At 49.3% G+C, this 26,588-nt stretch overlaps 5 protein-coding genes across 5 annotated transcripts; 2 read left to right on the top strand and 3 right to left on the bottom strand.

The window, feature by feature from the left end:
- Positions 1–1,086: 1,086 nt before the first annotated feature.
- ALT_3061 (GPI ethanolamine phosphate transferase 1) lies at positions 1,087–4,994 on the top strand (the record flags this gene model as incomplete). The annotated part of the gene is made up of 4 exons (XM_089599487.1): positions 1,087–1,255; positions 1,317–3,108; positions 3,157–3,410; positions 4,153–4,994. 4 exons carry the CDS (start codon positions 1,087–1,089, stop codon positions 4,992–4,994), a joined length of 3,057 nt encoding a protein of 1,018 aa, XP_089456230.1.
- Positions 4,995–5,838: 844 nt separating this feature from the next.
- Positions 5,839–8,568, bottom strand: ALT_3062 (uncharacterized protein; the record flags this gene model as incomplete). The annotated part of the gene is made up of 6 exons (XM_089599488.1): positions 5,839–5,930; positions 5,992–6,400; positions 6,479–6,501; positions 6,557–6,720; positions 6,775–8,060; positions 8,128–8,568. The coding sequence occupies 6 exons, from the start codon at positions 8,566–8,568 to the stop codon at positions 5,839–5,841; spliced, it is 2,415 nt and encodes an 804-aa protein (XP_089456231.1).
- Positions 8,569–9,483: 915 nt separating this feature from the next.
- ALT_3063 (uncharacterized protein) lies at positions 9,484–10,482 on the bottom strand (the record flags this gene model as incomplete). The annotated part of the gene is made up of 1 exon (XM_033557634.2): positions 9,484–10,482. The coding sequence occupies one exon, from the start codon at positions 10,480–10,482 to the stop codon at positions 9,484–9,486; it is 999 nt and encodes a 332-aa protein (XP_033413525.2).
- Positions 10,483–12,539: 2,057 nt separating this feature from the next.
- ALT_3064 (uncharacterized protein) lies at positions 12,540–13,430 on the top strand (the record flags this gene model as incomplete). The annotated part of the gene is made up of 1 exon (XM_033557635.2): positions 12,540–13,430. The coding sequence occupies one exon, from the start codon at positions 12,540–12,542 to the stop codon at positions 13,428–13,430; it is 891 nt and encodes a 296-aa protein (XP_033413526.2).
- Positions 13,431–18,366: 4,936 nt separating this feature from the next.
- Positions 18,367–24,186, bottom strand: ALT_3065 (uncharacterized protein; the record flags this gene model as incomplete). Its single annotated transcript, XM_089599489.1, has 4 exons — positions 18,367–23,078; positions 23,133–23,408; positions 23,464–23,803; positions 23,851–24,186. The coding sequence occupies 4 exons, from the start codon at positions 24,184–24,186 to the stop codon at positions 18,367–18,369; spliced, it is 5,664 nt and encodes a 1,887-aa protein (XP_089456232.1).
- Positions 24,187–26,588: the final 2,402 nt, after the last annotated feature.

Here is a 26,588-nt window from a genome sequence, read left to right on the forward strand (position 1 = left end):
ACTCACAATCGGATTTCGTTGCAAGGCCCAGGGGCCTTTAACAAGGCCTGTTCTACCCTCTTCGGCGGTTCGTTCTACATCCTGAACTCCGAGGACAACCAGCGGAAGAGCGAAAAGGACACGACAGTGCGAATGGCCGCCGAGATCGCTCGGAAAGCCACAAAAGATTGCACTCGCCGGCGCGGGATGCGACAAGCAAGCCCTGCAATACAAGGAACTAGCAGAAATGACGGCGTTCTCGCTATGAGGGTTGAAGATATTGACGGGTTTGAAGTGACAGCTGTGATTCCTTCGCATCCTGGAGTCCGCGAGTTCTACATGGTCTAAGCGCCTGATCTTAACCTTGTCAAGAGGTTGCTCAGGAAGCCATATCGTGATCCCTCTAAGCAGGAGCTGGATCTCAGCCCTGAGGTGAGATTGGAATGGGAGCCAAATGAGCTGCCGGGCGGCGAGTTCGAGTCCTTCCTTGAAGAGAATCTCTTGAAACATTGCTATCCCGGAATGAAGGTGATGGTGTCCGTTTTCGAGCTGACTTGCGGAGTCCATCTTTTCAATAATGCCAATGCGGCTTAGTCGACTCTCTATACCGTCCTTGCGAATGATCTGTTGATTGGGTGGAAGCAGCCGAAGACCCTGTCGGCCGGTAACGAAGACGATGAATCGAATAGAGATGAAGAAGGGAAGGGTTCTGAGAAGATGGACATAGAGCAGGTGTTGTGGTTTGACATCTACCTTATGCTCAGCATGGATCTATGAATCATGATTCTCCTCCTTTAGGTAAGAGTCTTATCTGATTGACCCACACAGGCCAGTACCTAATAACATCATCTATTATAGGGCACGGACACTGGGAAGTCGGGTAGGCGTAGCAGGTTACTTGGAACAGCTTCTGCCTAATAATTGGGGATTGATTCCACAGCATGCACATTTAGCTGGCTATCTCTATACTATATCAATCAGTACTAGCCGTATAAGGGCATTCGGTCCATCCTAACTCCGGCCATCCATACCCCTGTCAAAGCTGGACGTGTTCTCTTCCTCTGCTTTCGCTGACTTGCACAAGGCAAAGCGCTATCTTCTCTCGCCATGGCGCGACTTGGGCGCATCGAGTTCCTTGGAATTGCGATCGTGTTCCATGTGGTTTATATCTACTCCATCTTCGACATCTACTTTGTGTCGCCGATTGTGCATGGAATGCGCGCATACAAAATCGATACCCCTGAACCTCCCGCCAGGCGATTGGTTTTGTACGTCGGTAAGCTCATGATCTCTCTCCTCATCACATGGACTTTTGCATACTGACCTAAGCTTTGCAGGTGATGGACTCCGAGCCGACAAAGCGTTCCAATTCTTTGCCGACCCTTCAAGGCCGGCAAACGATTCTTCAGCGCAGGATGTCGTCCCCATGGCGCCTTTCCTCCGCTCTCGAGTCCTTAAACACGGCACTTTCGGCGTCTCCCACACCCGCGTCCCCACCGAATCCCGACCTGGTCATGTCGCCCTCATCGCGGGGTTGTACGAAGACGTGGCAGCAGTAACAACAGGCTGGAAACTCAACCCAGTCAACTTCGACAGCGTCTTCAACAGAAGTCGACATACCTGGAGCTGGGGGAGTCCGGATATCTTGCCCATGTTCTCCGCCGGTGCTGTACCAGGCCGAGTCGAAGATCAGATGTACGAGGCTGAATTTGAGGATTACAGTAAAGATGCTACGGAGCTGGATTACTGGGTTTTTGATCGCGTTAAGAAGCTGTTCGAGGACGCTGGCACAGACGAAGAGTTGAATGCGAAGCTAAGGCAAGATAGGATTGTGTTTTTCTTGCATTTGCTGGGCCTGGATACGACGGGACATGCGCATCGGCCGTATTCGCAGGAGTATTTGAGGAACATCCAGATCGTGGATCAGGGTGTGCAGGAGATTACGGAGATGATTAATCAGTTTTATGGGGATGATAAGACGGCTTTTATTTTCACCGCAGACCATGGGATGAGTGATTGGGGGAGTCATGGAGATGGACACCCGGATAATACGAGGACGCCACTGATTGCTTGGGGGTCTGGAGTTGCGAAGCCAAGGACAGTGAAGAGTGGCAAGGCACCGGGTCATGAAGATGGCTTCTCAAGTGACTGGCAGCTGGATCATGTATACCGCCATGATGTTGCTCAGGCGGATATCGCGCCTCTTATGGCGTACCTTGCTGACCTGGAATTTCCGGTTAACTCGGTTGGAGAGCTCCCGCTATCGTTTCTGGACGCCACTGATGAGCAAAAAGCAAAGGCTCTGCTTGTTAATGCGAGAGAGATTCTGGAGATGTACCATGTTAAGGAGCGCGAGAAGATGGCCAAAGTCCTACATTACGAGCCTTACTCAGGCTTTGCTGAAACCAACATCGAGGATCGTCTGGCATCCATTGAGGAACTCATCCGGGAACAAGAATACACGACCGCAATGAAGCAATCTGACGAGCTGATTAAGATTGCCTTGCAGGGCCTAAGGTACCTGCAGACCTATGCGTGGCTATTTCTGCGAACACTGGTCACAGCAGGCTATCTTGGCTGGATCGCGTTCGCTTTCACGACAGCCGTAGATGTCTACGTGCTCGATGGCAAGATCGATGTACAGAGGCCACCAGGGCTCATTATAACCTTCGCCTCGATCCTGGTCGGGCTTTACAGTCTACTCATTTTCCAGGCATCACCGATCACATACTACGCGTACGCTTTCTTTCCAGTCTTGTTTTGGGAAGAAGTTTTTGCGCGGTCGAGGGCGTTGGCCGAGGGCAAGAAAAAATTGTTTTCGCAGTTTTCGAAGAGTGATACGGTTAAGTTTGCATTGAACATCGCTGCATATTTGGCATTGCTGGAAGTCATGGTGAGTACCGAGGTTCCAGCAATCAACGCCAGCTTACGAGTTTCACAGGTTCAAAGCTACTACAATCGAAAGGTCTATACGATTGTCTACCTGACTGCTACCGCCTGGCCACTGCTCTACGGTACAGGCTTCGTCAAGACAAACTTTTTCCTCTGCACTACATGGGCACTTTCCTGCGCTGCTATGAGCATCTTCACTCTTTTACCAGCTAACAAATTGGAGGATATAACTCTCACGTCCGTAGAGCCCCTACAACATATGTCCTATAGCTGACTCCATCTCAGTTCTGTCGGTGGCATCATAATCCTTTTAGTCGGTTTTCTGTATATTGTGTTTGAAAAGAGACTATTGGTACAGACTGTGCCCTCAAAAGATGCGCTGAGCATAGCAGATGCCGATGGTGTGTCGAGAGCGATTCTTGGTTTGCAGGTCGGACTGGTTGCGCTTGCAATACTTGTCACGAGGTCAAGTGTGGCTTCTTTACAGACGAAGCAGGGACTTCCTCTGGGAACACAGATTGCTGGCTGGGCTACGCTGGGTAAGTACTGTTTTGGTTTCTTTTCCGTGCAGCTGTTGCTAGACATTGGAAACGCCAACTGGATGACTTATGCGAGAATCGACATCAACTACTGGCTATGAGCATATTTGCCAGCAACGCGCAATGACTGGGAGATGCCTTGACGGTAATGGGGCGCCCTGATGATCGTTCAGGGCACAAAGTCTTTGTACGAGGATTTGGCTGGGTATATTCTTCACCTTCTGTCTCTCACTAGCATCGCCTACGGCAGCGGCTTTGAGAGATGCTTCCGAGTGCTGCTCAGACTACGCTTCAAGGCGCGCAAGTGGTGGCTGGAAGCACCAAACGAAGTATATTTGTATAATTCTTACATATGGCCTGCCCCATCACAAACTCATCGTTTGCCTGCAAGACGAGATTGCTGCTGCTCAGCCTGGTGGCATCACAGAGTCAATGTGAGAAGGGTGCAAACAGCTCAGAGGATATCAGCTTAGATTAAAAGGACAGCTACCTGGATCTGGACCAAGATTATCTGTACGCCGCTACTGGCTATGCTACTAAGGGACATTGGTCCTCAGAGACCAGTGACTTCGTGCTATGACAGCAATCTGGAAAACAGGATCTCCCCCACCGCAGCCACGCTGCTTCAATTGGCTCAGTCTCTGGTTCGACATTGCGTCTTAATCGCAGAGGATTTGATCACGTTTAGCTTACTTGCGTATGTGCTTGGAGTCTGTTGTCACGCTAACAACCATGTAAACAGTTGCATCCCTCGTCCTGCCCTTTGCCCATCTCTTGCGTCCACGAAAACATTATCTCCACCGCCATATGATCATTTTCCTCGCACTCGGGCCACTCTTCATCATCCTCACAATCTCCTACGAAGGACTCTTTTACTTCGCCATTGCTACCACCCTCTTCAGCTGGGTCCAACTCGAACACAGAATACATCGACGCTCTAAGAACGGCAGTACCCCCAACATCATGTCCAGCGACAATTTTTGTCCACCGCGCAACGCCAGGAACGCTGCAGCGAATGATAATGCCTTCGACACCAAAAAGGCCCTGAAAGAGGAAATTTCAACACCGCTTGCAACAGCAGCCGCCGAGGCAGCGAAGCAGAGAGAAAAGGCTGCCGCAGCAGAGGGGAACTACAGATGTCTCATCCTGTCAGATGTAAGAGTCTGTCTGTTCTTCCTCTTCCTGCTGCACTCCGCCTTCTTCAGCACCGGAAACATCGCCTCGGTCTCCTCGTTCTCGCTGGACGCTGTCTACCGGCTCCTTCCCATCTTCGATCCCTTCAGCCAGGCGGCTCTTCTCATCTTCAAGATTCTGGCTCCTTTCGCCCTGGTTTCTGCCAACCTTGGATTTCTGACCAAGAGACTGAAGCTTCAAGGTGGGAGTCTGTTCTCGGTGGTCATGGGCATCGGTGACTACATGACTCTGCGCTTCTTCTGGGCAGTAAGAGATGAGGGGAGCTGGCTGGAGATTAGAGAGAGTATTAGCATGTTTATTATTGCTTCTGCGTTATGTGTTTTTGTCGCGGGCTTAGAGGCTTTGTCGGACGTGTTTGTTAGAGGCGTGGAGTTTCAAGACGACATGTAGAGTAAAGATAATCCGCTAGGTATAATAAGGATATCTAGATAGGCGGACGGTTACTATATATATTATTAATAAATAATTTACTAATATGCCATGCAGTCAATCAGATCACGTCTCCATATTAAAAACAACCATCCCGTCTCAGCTGCGGCATCATCTAAACATTGTTTTTCGGCAGGCTGAGGACGTATACGGCCGGGGTGCAAATACTTTCCGTCCAGAGAGGTGGGAGGACGCACTGATAGACTGAAAGAACGAAGAATCGATTTTAGGCTTGGGAGCAAAAGATGATATGCGTTAATTTATCTGCAATTATGGTGATGGCTTTTTATACATGGAGATCTAAATATACTCACTATAGGTTGACCGTGGCCCCAAATTCTAGCAACAGCTTCACAGCCACATCACTTCCCGCACAACTGTGACTGATAGTGGTGTTTCGGTGTGACCATGTGAAGGACAAGGCTAAAATGAAAGCAACCCCAGTCTGGCTTACGGTGATTGGTCTGTAAGATTTTGTATCTCGCCAGCTGACAGCCTGACGCAAGGCTGAGAGAGAATATGTTCATGCATGAGACTGCCAGACAAACTTCCCTTCTCTCCCCTTGCACTGATCACTTTCTTAGTGTCAGTGTATGAATCCATCACTCTCAAAAGGCTACAAGCGTACTATTTAGGACAGCAGAGATTACAAGAAAAAGCACTCTATGTAGCCATGAAACGGATAGACGCAAGGTGGCGGACGGCTCTATCCCGATAGGTATTGACTTGAGATACCTGTATCCAGGATTGGAAGACACCAAGTTTCAATAATCAGAGATAAGCTTTATTTTGAGCCCTGCTTTCTCTATTGTTCTGTTCTCATCTCCTCATCACCCTGCTGCCCCCCCGCAATCATCTCTCGCCGGTTTCGTTCTTCTTCCTGCATTGTTCGCTTGTCTGCAGGATACTGCAGCTTAGCTAGTCTGATGCTATAACCCTAGCGAAGAAGAGAACTGACCTTTCGCATCATCTCCATAATCGGTCGGAGCAGCACGGTAGCCGGTTGACTCCTTATCCTCAAATTTGTCCTTCCACTCTCTTCCTAATATAATGTCGTAGGAGCCAGAGGGCTCTAGCCTGTCCTCGCTGGAGACAAAGAACAAGTCTTTCTCCGTACCTGCGGCGCCACTTTTGCTGATTTCTAACACGACCTTCTCAGTCACGGTGTGCAAATTTCCATTGGAGTCCGCGATCTGGCGTCCCCGTTGGAGACGGAATGAAGGAAAGGGAAATTTCGAAAGGATCCTTCGGCAACTCTGTGATATAATGTTTTCGTCAAGATCATAGTCAATAATGGCCCGAAGGGGAGGCTCCTTTTCTCTTTGATAGATCGCTTTGATGAAGTGAATAGTTGGCTTTGAGTCGGCCTGACATAAGCAATTAGACTCCGCTCTAGATCCAACCCGGCTTGTTGAATGGTCATTATGGAAGAGGTCTGTACATACCATGGCTAGATGCCTTCGGCCATCTGGGGTCAGACGTCAGCGAGACTTAATCTAAAGTAAGAGTCAGAGAAAACCAACCAGTCGCCGAGGTTTGTGCCTTGTTGATCGCAGTAGCGGCTATGACTGAGGTCTTTTCAAATGTCTGCTCGGGCATCGCCGCCGTGTGCTCTGGGAGGTCTGTGGACGGCATAATTTCTCTCCGCCACGCGTATCCAGGCTCGTCATCATGCGCAGGCTCTAATCTACTAGGCGTTAGCGATAGTCCGGCATGACCTACAAGTTGACGAAGCACCTACCTGGTGGTCTGTTGGGGGTTTGGCTCCTCAGAGTCAAAGGTTATACGAGAATGTAACCTCTCGGTATTTCCTTGTTTTGGGGTATCAGAGTCAAGGATCTGGGAACTCCTGGACAAAGCCTCCGGTATCTGGGCTTCGAGACCTATCAGCTCAGAAAAGCGATTTGGGAGGGACTCAGATTTGCGATGATGTTGAGTATTTATAGCTTCAATATTCTTGATGAGCTCATTTATCTCGAAAGACCGTGGTAGCTTCTTGTCTGTGGAGTATAACTGCGTGGACAAGTAAGGTATGTCATGCGATATCGGATAGTAATGGGGATTAATCCAGGGATTATCGAATTGGAATCTTTCTCTGAGCGCATAATCTGAGAGCAATTGTCGGCATCGTGCGTGAAACAGTTGCTCCCATTCCTGATATGAAAATGTCTCAAAAGGCCGCAGAGACAACAGCAAAGTGAAGCGGTGGGATTCAAAAGGAAGACCCAGTGCGTCATATCGAACTAGTCCTCGAGAGTCTAGAGCCCACTCTGCGAACAGGGACCATATTTGATTATGCTCTACCACATTGCCACAGTCCACCTCCAGCAGTTCCAGAATGCTGTGGAAGTCACGCCAATGTACGCGAGCCTCGAAATCACTCTGGAGAATATAAAGACGAGTAAGAATCTGACTTCGGAGGTCATGACGACGATTTGCCTCGAAAAGAAGATTTGACAGGGCGAACATCGTGTCGTAGCCTGGAGGCTGAGCAAACAGAGCAGCTCCTGTAATCACAAAGATTATCTTTTCAAGAGACAGTTGCAGGTTTAACGGCCGGGGACCTTCATCTAATCGCAGCATGCTCCATTCTTGTTGCGCAAATTCAAGCCTGGTCCTGCCCATCTCGTATATCACTTTTGCAGCCCGGTTGTCCTGTCCCATGGCCTCGGCTAGTATGGCGGCATTCAGAAAAAATTGAGATTGAAGTAGTGTTACCATCAATGAAGCCCATAGGTCAGGGACGGATAACCCTTGTGATCGGGATACCGCAATCCAGGAATCGTCCAAGAGCTCACCCAAATCTCCAGCTGACAAACTCGGCATTATAGGAAGGAGAGCGCGTAGAACCCTGGATGCTTCCCACAGCAAGCCCTCTTGTCTCAATATGCAGAACCACTGCACAAAACCGTTATCTGTTTGCGCAGTAGGCCGCAGCAAAGGACAACGCATCCAAGTTTCATCCACCCATGGCGATGTTAAAAACCCGAACACAACGATATTGACGTACATCTCGACTATGTGTACCTGATCTTGAGTCAGCTTTGGTCTGTCCCCTGCATTAACTAATGGATCCGGTCTCACTAGCCTGCACCTCATTAAGGATTTTACCGGAGCTTTCTTGGCCTGCCAGTTGTATAAGTTGCCATGCTTCTTCCGCCTCCACCAAGGCTGACCTTAGTGCGCCCTTCGAGTGCATGTCCGCTAATGACTTCATTATTTTCAGAAGCTGCATCTCATCGCCATCCAAGATCCCGCTCATTGACTTTATATACTTCTCCAGAATCTCCGAAGCTTGTCTGCAGCGGCCCTGCTCTAGGAGCATATCGGCATACTCAGCAAGGACTGGGAAGAGATGGTCATGCTTCCTTAGAGTTTGGTCAAAAAACCTTTGAGCCTCTGCGTAATCTCCCAGGCGGCTCAGTTTCACAAAGTGATGGATTTCACCCTCAATATCTTCCTCTAACTCTAGCTCCAGTGGGAAGGTAGTCCCAGTCTGCTGCAGCTCGCTGTATTCAACCAGGTGCGATGTCATTATGACCAAGCCTAACAGACTGATGATATTCAAGTTTGTTTAAGAGACAACTATTAGGATTATTAGAATGTCTCCAGATTCTTCAGGGTGGCAGAGAACCTCTCACCCGTCCTAGGCTCCTCCATATGCGGGGCTTGATACGTGGAGACCCAACTAATTGGATCCTGCCATCCGGAATCCCTGTCTGTGCTGACTCGTCCCATTGCTTCCTCAAATTGAATCAAAGAGATGCATCTCACTCCCAACAAGTCAGAGTAGGATTTAGTTAATCATCTGGATTATAAAAAAACCAATCTTAGTCAAATGACTACTTGCGCAGGCATTATACTTGTTATCACACTAATAGAACTGCAAAGAGCATCAAGCAGTCTATACCACGTAAGGTAATATCATGAAATAGCTTAATACTCATAGCATGCGATCAGCCCCTGCTAAAGACAACATTACTAGTCTAACTTATCAGCTACTCTCCCTCAGTGTTATCCTAATGTTTCCTAAGGCACTATTGAAGCCTTATCATCCTGAGTTACATTGCAGAATATCCCATGTTCTAAACAATATCTTGTTTTAAACTAACATCAGTGAATTTGAGACAGAGGCTCCACGTGTGAAGTAACAAGCATAGAGGGGAGAGAGAAGAAGTATATACAGGGAGTGTAATATGGTAATCCTGCCCTTACATACCTACCCTCTGGGTGCAGTTGCTACTGGGCTGCCAGCTGCTACTTTTAACCACTGCTATCTTGGTTCATCTTACCAGTTGCCTGTCATCTTGCCTTTTCAACTTTCCATCATCCTTTCTCATAATCTTCCCCCCCCACCTCTCCCTTCTAGTCATCTACTAAACCCCTCTATCATTCCGTCTTTCAAGAGACTCCTTTGCAAATTGTATCCAAGCCAGACTGTGGCAGGGCCTCAAACCCCTTTCCATTGATTTTCTTCCCAGGGATCCTCCCTCCTTCTTTTTCCAACGGATTTCTCACTTCCATATGATGCTACCTGCCTGGGTTCAACTTCCACTGTTTTTGGCGTAATTTCAACCTGCCTAGCAGGAGTCATGCAGAGTAATTCTTTCGCGTAGGCCGCAGCGGCGGCAGCAGCATACTCTTGCCATTCGTTGTTCTTGTGTGAATCCGCGTAGTCAGAGATTCCCCGAATGACCAGGCAGGGAAACGTATCCATTAGACCGGCAGCTTCCATTTCGAAGCACATGATCCCATGCTCCTCCGCAAGCCGATCGCGAGTCCTTCCATGCTTCATAACTTGGTTTCCTGATGCAACGATGCCATAATGAACGATTGGAGTGTTCTCGGCTCGTGGCGGACGGCTCAGGCGCTGCATCGGGGCACAGGACTCACAGGTAGGGTTCGATTCCGTGTGATCGTACTCAGCTCTGAAAAGGTAATCCCGGTCCTGGCCAGGATAGGTAAACTTCTGCATTTGCGGGTGTTTACGCACCATTTCAGCGAGGTGGCTAGCTATTCTGCTGCCACACACCATGCTTTCGGCTTGCATCTTCGCAATAGTAGTCAAGAGTGTCTGCGGTGGCTTATTTAAAGAACCAGTTTGCTCAAATCTGCCACTCGCAACGGTCTTTCCATAATCATATTGCACCACTCCGCCAAGTCGCCCGGTTGGTTTGCTGACAACGACATCACCCAGTCGAATATCAGGTTCGCGATTAGGAACGCCGCCGCCGATTCCGACCATCAGGCTAAACCGTATGGAAGAGAAAGTAGCTACCATTTGAGAGGCCACAATTGCTGCACGCGCTATGCCATATACTCCAGCGGGGAGACATGCGACCACTATGTTATGAGGCCCGACGCTTCCTAAAATATAGCTATTGTGGTCATTCGGTGGAGTTGGTATACTAGGGTGAATTTCGTCCAGCATCGCTCTTGCGGCTGCCATTTCGAGTGGTAGAGCACAGATCCAGCCGACTGTATATTCTTCAGGCGCCTTTCGCATCTCGACAGGTGAATCAAGGACCGATCTTTGAACTGCGCGTCGCGGTTCTTTTGAAGACTGAGTGCCACGGCTTTGATGGTCGTCTGACCTTGATCTCTTTAGACTATTGGACGCCATTTGGTAATTCCGAACAATAAGGGTTGTCAAGTCCTCATCTAATCGTCTGGCAATCTCATCCAGTGGGGTTTGCTCATTCGGTGTGGGCGACACGCGAACCCGAAAGCTTCTTAAAGAGGACTCTGTCGGAGGAAATTTAAACCAACCTCGGCTCCCTTGTAGCCGTCCTTCAATGCGTACTGTGATGGCAAAGGGCTTTGAGTCATGTTGTAGAATAAGTCCTACCCGAATTCTGTCACGATGAAGGATTATCTGGTGTGGTGGAATCGCCTCTTTCATAATCCATTCCACACGCCGATGAAGCCCACTTTCATCTCCGTCTACCGGCCAGGTATAGCCGTGTAACGACCAGTTTTTACCTATTTCCGTGTGGTTCTTTGAGCTCCCCTCTGAACTAGTATTGAGATTGACGCCGGTGGTCTCGAAGACGATGGACGGCTTCTGTTCGCTGGATTCGATATCATTTTGCTTTGTGAGGCCCCCAATGACTCCTCTGGGACCGAAGTATTCTGTAAGTATCGGCCCTAGGTTGGATCCGTGTATGGGCTCTATATCCGTGGGAGCTATCTTCTCAAATGTAATCTCAACATTTGCGCTTGCGAGTTTGCAATCACTTGGCTGGCTGAATTGTAGTTGAAGATACAGTAGCCAAGCAGGAATACCAGGTTCCGTTCCAAGAAATCCCCATTTTGAATCCGGCAAAAATGAACAATCAATCTTCACCCTGTCAAGTTGCCTATACCCCAAGCTCTGGTTGTAAGCCCCAAGGAGATCTCTATAACCCTTTTCACGATCTGCTGATGTTCGTTGGGAGAGATAAGTGGAATAGCGACTCCACATCTTTCAAGTCTGCATCGGGGGTCCGAGGAAATGGAATCAATCAGTATATACCTTATTGAGCTCTGCAGCGAATAATATAGAGCATGAATATCTCGCGTGAGCTGTAGTCTGATGAAGATAACTAGTTGTTGGCCGTCGTTATTTGTTAGTCAGAGAGAATTTTATTCTCAAGGCTGAGGGCTGCACCTGTAGGTACGTTGTGGTGATATGTGATTGGCCTACCTATCTCTCAAGTGATCAAATCTCAGCCAAGGCACCAGTTAGCTAATTGGTCGGTGATTTCAGGCGCAATGCAGAAAATCTGTCAAGCAACCTATCAAGAATCCGTAGCTCGCGCGCGCCAGAATGCCTTTCATCCACAATCAATGTTTCTTTATTGGTGGTCTTGCCTCAGTAGTCTCGAAGCTGTTGTAAGCCTGCCTGTAGGTATCAGAACTAAATGCAGGTCTTCCACATGCATCGCTCCTCTGCAGCCTGTTTAGTCTGTCATTGGTATCTGTCTCACGGACGGTGGGCTACGGTCCATAACCCGAAGTCGTGTCGTGTCTGATGCCGCCACACAAGCCAGGCAAGCAGACTAGACGAGGCCCCTCCTCTACCCAAATCCGTTAGATTAATGTCCGCGCCCTCGTACAGAAGCCATAAAGGTGCACTACCACACATAGACCAGTAGAAACTTAGCCAGGTGTCCGCCATTGATACTAATATCAGGGCAACGCCAAGAACCAACATTTGCGGATCTTGTCTCACGCAGTCAGCAAACGGCTTAATGTCCGATGGAGATGGTAGAGGAATTGACGTATACCCTTTCTGAGCACTCATACCGAGTCTTAAGAAACAGACCGTTCATATGGCCTCAAGTGCCTTGAATTTCCTAGTTTGCACTAATGCAGCCAGTTGATGTAACCTTTAAGCGAGTCTTGCTAGTAAGCGACAGGTAGTAGTCTGCCCCTCCAACAACCTTCTCATTCCAGACGACATCTGATCTCTTGACATAACCTCTACCACTGTCAACCATCTTGGATCCGTGGCTTTCTGCAAACATGGGCGAAATGGCTCCCCGGCCCTCCTCGCCTGACTCATTCAATGACTTTTTCCACCATAAATCATGGCCAGAACCATGGACCTCTCCGGACTTTCCCCCAGACGAATCCTGGCAAGAGCGATACCGCCGCTTTCCGAGCTATCCATGGTGGAAAGCCGACAGGGCGGCTATATTCTTTGAGGAGTATTATCTGTCTATGTGGCCATGGGGCTATTTCATCTACCGGACTTGTTATGAGAACGTTTCCGAAGCCGATTGGAAGGAGGCAATGCGAAAGCTTGATGCCTATGTTTATTGTTTCCTCCGATCCCACCAGGCATACGGGGATCCAGAACCCTACCGGAGGTACTGGCATCCAGAACCCATCCGGCTTATTTGCGAGGGTTACAGGAATGTAGTCATCGAGGATCGAGAGCTTCTTGAGGGTGCTTCTGTCCACCTGGTCCGGCAGCTATTTAACGATTGGATGACTCGCCATGACCAGGAGGGCGATCCACGGTCGGAGTTTTGTCTGATGATTGATGATAAGGCCCTCCAGTCCATCCTCAAGTCCCCGGAACCGTCCGAGGATCATAGCTTCCGGTCTAGATCAGACGCCGGCTACGTGATTCTTATTGATCGGAGGTTTCAGGAAGGCGACATAATAACGGACCATGAAAACTATCAAGGATTTTTGCGTCTGGATATAACCGGACTGTGGAGTTTCACGGATGACTATCAGCAGTATGACTTTTGGAGAAAAATGCCCTATATACCGCGTCCTGGCCTGATTCCGTGCATTAGTGGGTCGTTTACACATGTAGAGGATGAGGATGGGACAGTGGTGGCAGCTGGTCCGTTTTCAAACAGGTCCAATGTAATCGGCAAGAACCCTCGTGCGATATCTTAAGGGAGTACAAGGAAGGGGCTACGAGGTTTACTACCCTCTGAGGATAATGCAAACTTGAAGATACTCAATAACAAGAAAAAAAAACCAGAGTGAAGTACCCTAGTACATAGGATAGAGGAGACATATATTAACTCAGCCTCTTCCGGTATCAGGTTGCTGCGGCTGGGAAGTAAGAAAACGCCAGCTTGCTGCAACTAGATACGACAATCTGAGTTCCCGAAGCCATACAATCTTCACAATTACGGTCCTTACCAAACAGACAAACAAGTCCGGCAAAGGTATCTTAATACTGGCAAGCTGAATCTATTCCCCAAGACGATAACCGTCCCACCACGGGGACAGATATTTCTATCATCCCCAGCGTGCAGATGGCCAAGACGAAGGGTTGTAGCATGGCACAGGTCAGTACGGCGTGATGTTTGAAGAAGGGGCCTAGTTACAAAGTTTATAAAGTTTTCAAGCACTGGTCAAGTGGGGTGGAGGCTATACAGACTATTACGGGTTTCCAAGGAGATTTGTGACTAAGGCAGATGGCAAGTGCCTGGATGAGCCGTACATCTCTGAAGCAGCGCTTTCTGGTAGGTGGTAGTCGATAGCTTGCCATCCAGTTGGCAAGAATATGATAATCCACTCTTCACTCAACTCTTTAGAAAGGAGTAGTACGTACAACCTTTGAAGTAGACATAGGGCTTCCTGTGCTCTCAGCTGTGCTCAAGCTACATATTTCACAGGGTTGATTCTTAATGAAGGCATCCACCTTGTATGCTTTCCAAGCAAGTAGTTAATTTTATTATTATAGGATAGTTGATTTTTGGTAGGCCTGGCCTCCTGAAATCGTCTTAACCTACTTGTCTCTTACCATGAATACGGCTTCGATCATTTGAAAACAGAGCTCCCAACCACCAGAGCATACCCTGACTAAGGAAAGGGCAGCTCAAGGAATGCCAGATGCTCGACAGTGGAACCACCCTTATGGTCCCCACTGTAGATATACACATACCATTCGCTTTTGACATGTTCCATGTTTGAATTCCTCTAGCATGTCACCATAGCTGTTTCTGTCACTTGGTTCATTCCAGTACTACTTTGAATTGTTAGTCCCCTATCCATAACTAGCTGAGACTCAGTGAACAATATTTGTCCAGATATGTCCTTCGCTATCAACGATATACCATAGGCGGAATTTATAGATATTGGAATGCACACTTGTTAGCTATTACCATTCCTAAGCCAGCTAGCCACATCAATCCGCCTTTCATAAACAGGCCCATTGATCCCCCGTCAAGTAGAAATATTGCGTCTGGAGCTCTCTTTCCTCAAATTACTATGTCTTGCCTGCTTACTATTCCTTGCACTGTTTAATCTACAGTTTCGTTTCTTCGCACTCTATTAAGACAATTGCAGCTGCCTATAATGCTGTCTATTCAAAGACTTTGCCAGTGCATTACAGCAATTATCTTGCTCCAGACAGGTCTTGCCACCAATATCAATGATCAGATCCTCTTTGGTCCAACAGAGGGGGATAAAAAGGACAGTCCATGGTGTAAGGATGTCTTCTATGCAAGGATGTATGTCCCGCAGAATAGCACAGGCAGTGAAAAACCACTTCCGGTGTTTCATCGGGATGGATGGCTGTACGCGATGAAAGATAAAGACCCGACTCTATGGGCGATCCAGAAGAATAATAATGGACGCTACTTTATTTCCAGTCCGCACCCCTCAGGTGTGAGTCACTGGTGGTACAAATACGACAGGAACATCGCAGTTAGCCAATACAACTATCAGGTGAAAGAGGTCTCATTTGCCGAGGCTGTAGAGTCTGATAAGACGTCATCAAAGCCGTCCACCAAGCTCACTATTTTCTGGGATGACCAGTGCCTGGTGATTCCAGACGACGAATCGAAACCGTTGCTGATGCTCTCGCAGTCAGCGTGCGACCCTATTATTCTAGAATTTAGCGAGCCCTTGCAATGGAAGTCCCCGAATGAGACCTGCAAGCATGAGAAAACCATGCTCGACTGTAAGTATAACTTGCTGCTTCCTTGCCCGCTGCTGTTCACCTTCCACTCTTTTCCTCTTTTTTGAAGCACTTGATTGCATCTATTTTTTTTGATTGAATTTTCTGACAAGGTGTTATAGTGTGATATCTATCAGGACTGCGCTTTTTGCTTTGGGTCTTAGCAGTGCTGTTGACGCGTTCCAAACTGAGAGCTTGAGACGTGGGAAAGGGTGCCAAGGAACGGAATAGTATTGGGGAATTGCGACGAAGCTAGGCTACAGGAGACTACTGCAGGTTCCCTGTCATATAGGAGCCATTAGGATGAGTCCGCTTGTGATAGAGTGCATTGGCGCGGTTTAGCACGCTCGTAGCAAGTCAATGTTTCAAACCCTAAGCGCTATGTTTACCTGAGCCGGGTTCCCGACTCAACAAAAGGTCACAGACCACCAGCATGAATTTAGATCACTACTACATAACATTACCAAATAGTGTTAAACACCGTTTTGTAAAGGTTCTCGTTGAATTGTGATATCTCCTTCACCGATCTCTTTGCTGTCAGTACTGGTTAAGTGGAGATGCTGCCAAAGGGCCAAGAAGCATCATCAAATGAACTTCGTGGCATTTGGACATTTAGCCTGTTAGCTTCTTCTCACCACTTCCTCTATCTGTCTGTCTGTCACCTGATCGCTCCACTTACCAGCAAGAGATATATAAATTACCCTGAAGTCAACCAGACCTAATTCAATGGACGGGCAATGAAGTTAAATAAAGCAACACGGGCGATGCGGGCAGTTCATTCCTTTGCTTTCCATGCTTTGCAGACTCGACCTACACACCGATACTCTTCTCACCGTTTATCTCACTCTTATCCAGTGAGGCTTTTTTTCCAACATACCTATGCTGCAGAGTTTTCGACGGCGAACACGATGAATACGAACTCGGGACTAGGTAAGGTTTCATTCCTGCAACAGACTTCGTTCATTCGGGTTGACTCATTGAAGGGATTGACCCCCATACTTACACGAGCGGTCGGTGGTTACGTCGTGACAAAGTGGAGCGTGACTCGCGCTACATCAAATTCAATTTCGAAGCGCTTTGCCAGAGGGTGATTCATCTATGCCCTGGAGCAGACGCCATCGCAGCTTGTCGAAAAATTGAAGGAGGTTTCAATAGGGTGTTTATTTTCACTCTGAATAATGCCAAGCAGCTCGTGGCGAGACTTCCATTTCCGTTAGCTGGGCCGACGAAACTGGCCACTGCTTCTGAGGTCGCCACGATTCGCTACCGTGAGTCTCTATAGTAGGGTGATTAAGCAGGTGCTGATTGATCCATCCATTATAGTACAAGCGAAGACCAGTATCCCCGTTCCTAGGGTCCTTGACTGGCATAATGACGCTGCAGATGCAGACAATCTCATCGGTACCGAATATATTATCATGGACCACGCAGCTGGTGTCCCATTGCGCGAGAAATGGCATGAAATGACTGGAGATCAGCAAGTCCGGTGCATAGGTGCGATTTACCGAACGATTAAAGAGGCAGTGGACCTGGAATTTCCGGCATTCGGGAGCATATACTTCAACAATACTCTCGATTCTCAGTACAGCAAATACTTGGATGACGATTTCTGTATTGGACCGCACTGCAGCACTCGATTCTGGGACTGTAATCCAGGGGAAGATAGATATTATGACAACGCGAAGCCAAATCATGGACCTTGTAAGTTACAGCAGAATCTCAGTCCTCCTGGCAAGTTCACTTACTGTGATGAATAACCAGGGACTAGTCTTGAAGAGTATTGTGATGGCCTCATTGATGCTGGCATTTCGAGGGTACCTACCGCCAATACTGAAGTCGAGAAAAAGCCATTCTATCATGGATCGGTTCAAACGCACTTGCGCCTTCTAGAAGACGCCCGGATTGTACTGCGGCAAATCGCGGCGGATTCTCGGATTCAAAGCGCTGCCTCACCGCTATTATTCCATCCCGACTTGCATATGAGAAATATATTTGTTTCGGAAGATGATCCTTCTCTCATCACCGGTATTATTGACTGGCAGGCGGCTAGTATCGAACCGGCATTTTGGTATTCAGATGAAGTGCCGGACTTTGCAACAGGAGATGAGATCTACACTGATACTTTTGAATTATCCTCGCAGTTCCTCACACCCAAACTCTCTGGGCCAAGATTGATGAATGAAAACCTCTTTCGACCATTTCGCTACTGTTACAGGACGTGGAAGGATGGCGCAGTGGCTCTACGCCATGAGTTGATTGAAACATCCCGACACTGGAGAGAGCTAGGATTCGAAGGTCAATGCGTATACCCAATGCCTACGCCAGAAGAATTGGCGAAGCACGAGAGGGAGTACAGACTCTTTGAAGCAGCACAGAATTTGCGTCGTGACTTGGCAGGCTTACTCAACACCGCATCGGATGGTTGGGTACCTTTAGAGGCCTGGGAAGCGACAAAACTGACCCATAAGGAACTGTTCAATGGGATGCTGCAGACTGTCTTGACCAACCCTGACCAGGAAGATGATGAGCCAGTAAAAGATGAAAAGACTCTCAGGTCCATCTGGCCCTTTGACATTGATGGATGAAGCGCATAGATACGCAGACAAGCAGTCTCTACTTCTTCGTTTTATACCATGGCTAGCATCCCACTCAAATTACAACCTTATATCTCCGAGCTCAGCAGAGAGGAATCTCAAAAGATGATTGAGGGCTGGTGAGCGGAATCCGTGCTCTTTCTGCCTGCCGCCTTGATATATGCTACCAGTAATAAGAGACCCGAAACGCACGAATAAGACAACGTATGCGACGGTAGGATGGATTCCATGAAATTTCAGGTACACCTAGGGATCAAGCAGTGGAACAAGGCAGAAGCAGAGCGAATGTGAAACCGGTCCAACCAATTTAGGTACGATCAAAACATCAAACAGCAATCGCAAACTGTTCACCCAGACCGAATGCTGGATGTGACTTGGGCGAAATCAAATCGTCGCTGGTTTCCGCACGACCAGATCCAAAGTTCTTCAAATTCCACTTGTCCACACCCTCAACACCCTTGAGATCATCTCCAAACGCCTGGAACAGAGCTGAATTGAGTTTTTCATACTCTTTATATTCCTTGGGCCAATTGCCCAACCGCTCCACTGCTAGCTTGAGCAAATGCAGGTGCTGCCGGACATACTTGCCCGAATCCTCGGGTTTCTCGCGGGGGCTAGGCGGTCCCGATTCAGAGCCGGACGAGCTCGCTCCTTCATCTATGGCTGGAGAAGCTAGGGAGCTGGGATCGACGAAGGCTCGGAGCGCGTTCTCATGCAGCGCCGCGGCTTTCTTGTAATACCGGTATGCGAGTTCTCGGCGCTCCTTTTGGCCCTGGTATCCGTGTGCCACGCTAGTGTACATCTGGGACAGGAGAACGGTCATCTCGACGGTGCTCGGGTGCTGCGGGCCATGCACGCGGGCACAGTTGTATACGATGTCCTCGGCTAGTCGGATGGCTGCCATGTACTCGCCCATCAGATAGCGGGTGATGACGAGCATACGTCCCAGGGCGAGTGTGTATGCCGCCTCCTGCGGAGAGGGTGGATGCTGGTCGCGGCTGTTCCAGAGCCCTGTAAGGAGCCAGGCTAGGTTGGCATAATCGCCTTGTGCATCCAGGAGCTTGGTCAGCTTGTTCAGCGTTACCAGGTCCAGGTGCGTGAGGTCGATATTAGCTTGCTTGCAGTAGGCGAGCGTGGCGCTCACGATGGCGGATGATGCGCTGAGCATTTGCTTTCTTGTTGCTGCGTCTGGACGCGGGTCTAGACCCTGCCCGGAGATGGCTAGACCCAGATTGAAGAGGAGCTTGACCACGCTCAGTGAGGAGGAGAACCCATTGTGCGCCTGGAGGTACTGGAATGCGGTCACAGCTAGATCGCAGGCAGCCTGGTGGTTCCTTGTAGTGAGGAGCTGCGTCACACGGCGGTAACTTGCGATGGCCACAGACCGCAGGAAGTTCTTAGTGCTGTACATGCTAAAGTACTCGAGAAGAGTGCCGATAAAGGCCTTAGCCTGACCGAAGTTCACCTGGGTCTTTTCCTTTTGTGAGGTGACGAAGGAGTTGGTGAGGTCATCCATGAGACGTGCAGCAGTCGACTCCTGGTTTCTGGCGCGAAGGAGTCCGTACAGACGAGCGGCAGTGCCCACCATGTTCTCGAGAGTGCTGGACTTGGACTGTGACTCTGGCCGGTATTGCTCAAAGTAAACGTACTCGGCATACAGAGACCAATGAATCTCGCTTACAGTGAGCGAGGGCTCTTTCTGTTTCCGAAGGCTGTGCTCAAAATGAGCGAGGAAAACCAGGCTCTGACGGCCACCTGAAGGCATGACGAAATTAGTGGTGGCGGTTTCCTTGACCACAGTTTTACGGTAGAGCTCGTCGCAGAGCTCCTTTGCGCGTTGAACCTGACCCGCCGCGATGTAGCTGGACGCAATGGCCTGGGCAGCAGCAGCGAGTCTAGGTGCTGAGGTTTCCTTCGAAACAATTCGCAAACTTGCTTCCTGGAGCATGGACACGGCAGGTTGCGTCTCCCCTCGTTTGATATACAGGTTGACCAGCTCTTTCATCTCAGCCAGGGTGGTCTCATGAGCCCATCCGTAGGTAGCCCGTATAGTGGTCAGCCGTTCCCTGCGGATGGTGATTACACGCTGTATCTGCTCGGTAGAAACAGACTCGACACCGGCCGACGCGACGGAGGCGTATTGCTCTTCGTAATGAGCATCCAGGATTGCTTGGAGTTCGGCTTGGTCGATCTCAGCCTCAACAGATGGAGTTTTGAGAAGCTGCTCGCATATCTGAACAACCTCGGCTTCGTATCGCTTGGACTCTCGACAGATATCCAGCAACCTGGTCATGGCCTGGATGGTAATTGCCGCGGAGGCGCCAAATCTAGTCTCGCAGGTCTTGCAATACTGAACCGTCACGTCATGTATCACATAAAGCTCTGCGTGAGTCATACGTAGACACTGAGTGTACCGCTCATAGACCGTCTTGACAAATGACTGGTCTCGAAGCTTCGGGTTAATGTTCGGGTGCCGGAGGGAATTGAACAAGGCTCTCCAGGCCTCTCGTGCCTCAGAGTATTGACCCTGGTCCAAAAACTCCGTGGCTACCATGAGAAGAGACTCGAAAGCTTCCGGGTGACAGGTGTCGGCGTGTTTGTTCAGAATCTGCACGATTCGACGATGGTAGCTGACTGAAGCTGAGCGCGGCCGTGCGAGATCCCCTAAGATCCGAAGCTCTTTGAGGACCGCTGGATGATCCTCTCCAAACTTCTTGGTCAAGTCGTTTAGAATATCCTGATGAACGAGGATCAGCTTGTCACTTTGAGCTTTACGCTCACACAAATGCAGAAGGTCTCGTGTGACTCGCTCGCGCAGCTCATCTCCGATAGGCCGGCCTCGTCGAACGCTGTAATAGAGACGAAGGAAGATGTTCTCCATTTTTTCTGCACGGCCTCTGAAGCGATAGCAGTCTCTCAGGCGCTCTGCCAGGTCGATGCAATGATCGACGTTCTCCGACGGGAGCACCACGTCTTGGACCGATGCGCTGAACAATGACGGCCAAACACGGCGCAGAACTGCTTTTAGAGATTTTGTAGCATCCTTCCATCGATGCTGAGACCAGTACATTTCTATGAGACGCTGAGCTGCTGTGATGGAAGAGGAGTGCGTGGCCGATGTGCTGGAGATGGTTCCTAGAAAACTCGACTCTGTTGTTGTGGACTCGGACCAGCTCGCCATTTCCTCTTCAATGGAGTGCACGTGGCTCTTAATCTCACGGTACAGGGAGCTCTGGCTGTCTATTATTTGGGAGATAGGCTCATCAGCTTCGATGTCGTCAAGGGCAAAGGTTGTGCCTTCCTGAACGCTAGGCCTTCGGCCATGGAGATGAACAAGCAACGATTCGTCAGACTGATGAGAAACAGTCGACTGCGAAGTAGTAGACTCCGGGAGGCTTGTTTGCAGCGAAGCTGCAAGTTGCTGCGCTTTGCTTTCTTCGTTGATATATTTGAAATGCTCCATCAGTTGGGTCAATGTCGTAATAACGATGCCACTATTCTGTCCATACTGCACCTTGTAGCATTCAACAAGGAGCTGGAGCATCTCAGTCCGTTTTATCATGATCTGCGTTCGCGACTTGGTAATTTGGCCGGCGGTACTGTCGAGGAAGTCCTGGGCCATCTTCCTGGTGATGACGTGTTGGGCGGAGAGCGCCTTGTGGCATATAACCGCTGCATTGTAGAAGATATCGCTAGTTTCGGAAGGCACTACATCTCGTATCTCGCGGTAGAAGAGTGCTTGGCAGATGATCGCCTGCTGAGTTGCGGGATGATCGACGGTGAGTATCTGCTGGTAGAGGCGGACCTGGACGCTGTGCAGTGACTTCAGCGCCGGAGTTGATTTTGCTTGCCAGACGGTCATCTCCAGTAGCGGCACAATTGGCTTGATGGGGAGGAATGGACGCAGTTCTTTTGCTACTGTGTGGATCTGCTGATCTGTCTCGCTCCCCAGTGCGGTTTTCGTGTGATTTGCCCAGTACCGGAGGGCAAAGTCAAGAAGTGGGAACTGCTCCAGCATCTTGGACGTTCTGTGCGAGCTCATTGGTGTCTCAGACAGTTCCTCCTCATCTGTTACATTCAGCTTGATGTAGAGCAGCAACCTGCGGACAAGATCCACATGCCTATTCCCGACGGTTGGGAATAGTTTGCCTTTGTTGATGGTGTCTATAATGGCTGTACGGATTTGTCCATGTCGCAGGGAGACCATGTTATTTTGGCAGAAGACCAGAGACATCAGGGGTCCCAGAAACGTGAGCGGATCCACCCGGGCCTCCGTTATGGTGCCCTTATCCACTCGAATGGACAAAAGCGCAGACAACTCCCGTAGCGTCAGTGGTCGGACAGCGGTGGCGAGCCAAACCAACATTCTTTTAGCCTCGTCCGACACTTTCGACTCAAGTCGATGAACGACAAGATCCGTAATAGAGAGCTCTGCTTTGGCCAGGGCGTCAACGGCCTTTACTAACCCCTGCCCATTAGGCGTGTGCTCGTCTCTGATCGTTTCCGCGGCCAGCTTGGCCCACAAAAAGGAGCGATTGGCAGCCTCTGTGATATGGGCTACCGCGATCTCCCGCTGTTCTTCCGACAGCTCGCCGAATGCATGACAGGGTTGAAGGATCCTCCGTACGACCGCGGCAACGTCGTCGAATATCAGTTCGGGGGTAATCTGCACCGCTGTCTGCGTAGCGGAGGCCTCCTGCTTCTGCGTCCCAAGGATAATAACCTTCAGAGTGGACGCTTTCAGTGTCGCATCTTTGAGCCGCTTGACCAGAGCATTTTGTCCGCAGCTGGCCTCGTCTACTCCGTCGACGACAAGGACGAGTTCTTTGGCACCCTGCAGACTGACTTGCAAGGCGAGTCCGAGTGCACGCCAGAGCTCATCATCGTACTGCTCTTCAAGGACTGTCTTTTGGCAGCGGTCATGTGCATCCGAGAGAGCCTCAAACAACTGCACATTGCCAATACGTGCCGCGAATAGTTGCGAAAGGATACTCTTTGCTGTTGCACGTGGCGTCGTGCTGGCCACGATGTGTGCATCTGCCATTGTTAGCGCGCGAAAACGTAACTCATTCCAATGCAGCGTTGACTCACTTATCGGGACAAATATGGATTTGTACATGGCGCCCCCGATAGGATATTGGAGGTAGTCATTGATCACCGTCGCCAGGATAGACTTGCCAGATCCCGGCTTGCCGGAGACGAACATGGTCTTTTGGTCACTCTTGAGAAAACGAGTCAGATATGATGCCATCCACAGGCAGGTCGACTCCTCCCTTTCCTGGGCAAAGTTGGCTCTGAATTCGGTCATGTTGCACAAAACGGGGTCTTCCGGCTCGAGCCAATTCTTGATTGTCTTCACTCTAGCCACTGTTAATGCATTAGCTTCCGGTTTGACCAAGGCGACAAAAGGAATCAAGAATACCCTTGTCCTCATGGAGACCAGCTCCCAGCAGCTGATGCCTCCACATCATCTCCGATATATGCTCACATCGCGAGCGGAAGCTCTCAATCGATGCAGCGAAAGTGCTGTAGATATCGATCGAGACCGATCCCGAAGCCAGGCTGCCAAGAGAGTGATGACAGTGGCTTGCGACCCCGACGACAAGGGTGACTAGGTCCGCCAAAGCGAGAATCAGCTGGTCCTTGATGCTCTGCGAAACCATGAATAACTCTGTCCGGGGAAGCAGATTCTCCAGACCGGTCGAGCAACGATAGAAGAAACCAAAGACGTCCAATAGAGCACTCGCGTTTTCATCTCCCAACTACCGACGTCATTAATTGCGTCAATCTCTCTTTGGACAAGACATACCTCGAGAAGACTCGCACAGTGAATGTACGCCAATTCCGCGGCCATATGACTATCTCCCTCGAAATGCTGAATCGCCGAATCAAACGAATGCAGACGCTCTACAAACAATCGCGCCCAGACAAGGACTCTATCATAGCTACTACCCTCGGGAGGAAGCTTTCGCATGCGCTCCGAGCGGATCCATTCCAGAATGGCCTCGTAGTCCGCGCCGATGATCTTGGACGAGGTCATCTCCCCACTGCCTCTGCGTCCTAATGACTGCACGAGGTTTGCGATTGCGGAACTTGTCCCGGCGCTGTTTTTGCGCTGGCCATTTTGGGAGAGAGTGGAATGCATCCCGTTAGCTGTGAGGCCTGGAACGCATCGGGCGTTGAGAAGTATGTCTGAAGAGGGGACCTCGAAGGGGTGGTGGACGTGAGCTTTAAACGAGGTGGCAATGTTGGACTTGTGTTGTACCACAGACCAGTGGTAATGGCATCAACTGATGAATGAGTCTTACATAGGAATGTGCATCTGGCTTACTGGTCGATGAGGTGCCTTTGAGAGGTGCATTTATAACTTTGACCGCCGACCTCTATATAACATAATGCATGTGTCAGTATGATGTGCTCGAGTCACATCCTGATTGGTACTTAGCAAGTAAACATGAGATACAATGACGTGTCCTAATAGAAGAGCTCTACTGCACAATTAGCTGCTAGGATCCAGCAAAACGAGCACCTATGACAGCATGGTAGCTAGGTAACAATGACAGTCCACGGAATCCGACTTTTGGGTTGAGCGTGATTTCTTTGTTTGAAATTCATCTTCCAGGCTGGATAATGGCGATTGCATAACCGTGGGTTCGGTGGACTTGGGCGTATCTGCTCGATGGTCTCTGGCCAGTTATACATGTATCCCTCAAGCAGCAGAGTACCCCTTCGTGGATGGCCATGTCCTTGGATGAAAGACTTGGAGGTTTGGTCCCACTACAAACTTTCTAATTGGTCTCAACTGGGCTTCTATTCATCCCAACACATCCCACTTGACCTGATACCACCACACATACAATGCATCCTAGCATGCTGGAATATACCACAAAACACCATAGTTTAACTGAGCGGTCGAATATTCTTGACTATAGGACTACCTGAATGGAGTTGAGGGTCCAGAATAAGGTTCATCAAATGTGCGGGGATATCCGCATGCGGAAGTACCCATACAAACAGTGATACGCATGATTCCAAATCTTCATATATGTCATTGTGATTCATATCAAATAACTCTAGACTTACGCAACTCCAAACAAGGACAGCAAGGAAGGTTATCCTCCTCGATTGGCGGAAATACTCGGCAGCGTCTTTAGCATGTACTATCCGTAATTTCGCAGTCTGTATGCCTTCGACAACATTGGGATTCTCTCTCCAGCTGTCCTCTGTCTTTACCTCGGCAGTGTAATTTATATGAACAGCGAGAAACCGGCCGGGGGACATATGCACAGCTGTCTACTTGAAAGGGTTAAATCTGACGGAGATCTTAGCAGGATTCGGGTTCACCGGGAACTTCGGGTAAAAAGCAGAGACTGTAGACACGGGGAACAGGGTCTCCACCGGCTGCCCGATGGGTTAAAACTTACAAGTTGAAAGTTGGTTTATGGTAGGGTTCGGTTCATTCTGCCCCATACCTGGTTAGTTAACTCAATGATCGCAGAACAGGCAGTCAAAATTTCTCTTCCCCAGTTTCTGCGCCAGGATCTCTTGCTTCCCCGGGTTGAATCCCTTATCCATAGCTCGGTTTTCCCCACGTTATTGAACCCGTTGGAAGGCGGAGGGAACCAGGTTTGTACTAAGGAATCCTGCGTCTAATATACTGGACAGACTCCAGTAATTATTTAGATGTACCACGGAAGGCCTGTATATGGGGCGGATGCACTAGTCATCAGGTTCCGGGCTTTTCCCGGTGCAAGTTGGCCAACAGGACTGAAATTATTTCCGAGGCAAACAGGCCGCAAACTCGCAATGCAAGATTACCCTTAGCATCCTTGAAAGTTTCAGCTAAACCCTAATCACGACCGAAGAAGGCTTGGCAGCGGCCAATTGTCCCAAAGAAGTTTTCCCCCCTTGCAGCGTGCCCTTGGCGTGTCTGAAGTTTTCTCTTTCGTCTTCTCCGTGGCGGGTGGTAGGTACAGAAATATAAGACCAGTGTGTGTATGAGTTTTCACTCAGAATAATTGAATAAGAATCATTTTGAATGCCTGTGCTACCATGATGGTGAGATTGTCTCAAAAACCAGTTACAGGGCCTATGAACAGCTGTAGTTGGTCGCAATGGCCTAAGGCGCCAAGGGGTCCTAGACTGTGCATGACACTAGTTTGTGACCAATCAGAGCAGGAGCCACTGCTAATTAGATGACAAGCTAAGACAAGCTAAGACAAAAAGGCAAAAGCTTAGGTAATGCAGCATGTGATGTTACACTAGCAAAGCACTAAGAAGAGACTAACAAGAAAAGCAACCAAGACAGCGACAAGCCCTAACAAGCACTAACCATGGTCTTGTCTTGGGGCCCCGCATATTTATCTTCAGACATGGAGATTCCCCGTGGAGGACTTATGCTTTCCCTTCAGAATTGTGGCCAGAAGCAGGCTGTCCCAGCGCCACAGTCCTCGGATCAGCCGGTTCCAGTCCAATAGGGTAGTTTGTGTCAAACCCCAATGGCACCACTCCGCTATGTTGCTTCGGCGCCTGGCCGCTTTCGGGTAA

Source organism: Aspergillus lentulus (assembly GCF_001445615.1).
Source record: "Aspergillus lentulus DNA, contig: Alt05, strain: IFM 54703, whole genome shotgun sequence".
Classification (NCBI taxonomy): domain Eukaryota; kingdom Fungi; phylum Ascomycota; class Eurotiomycetes; order Eurotiales; family Aspergillaceae; genus Aspergillus; species Aspergillus lentulus.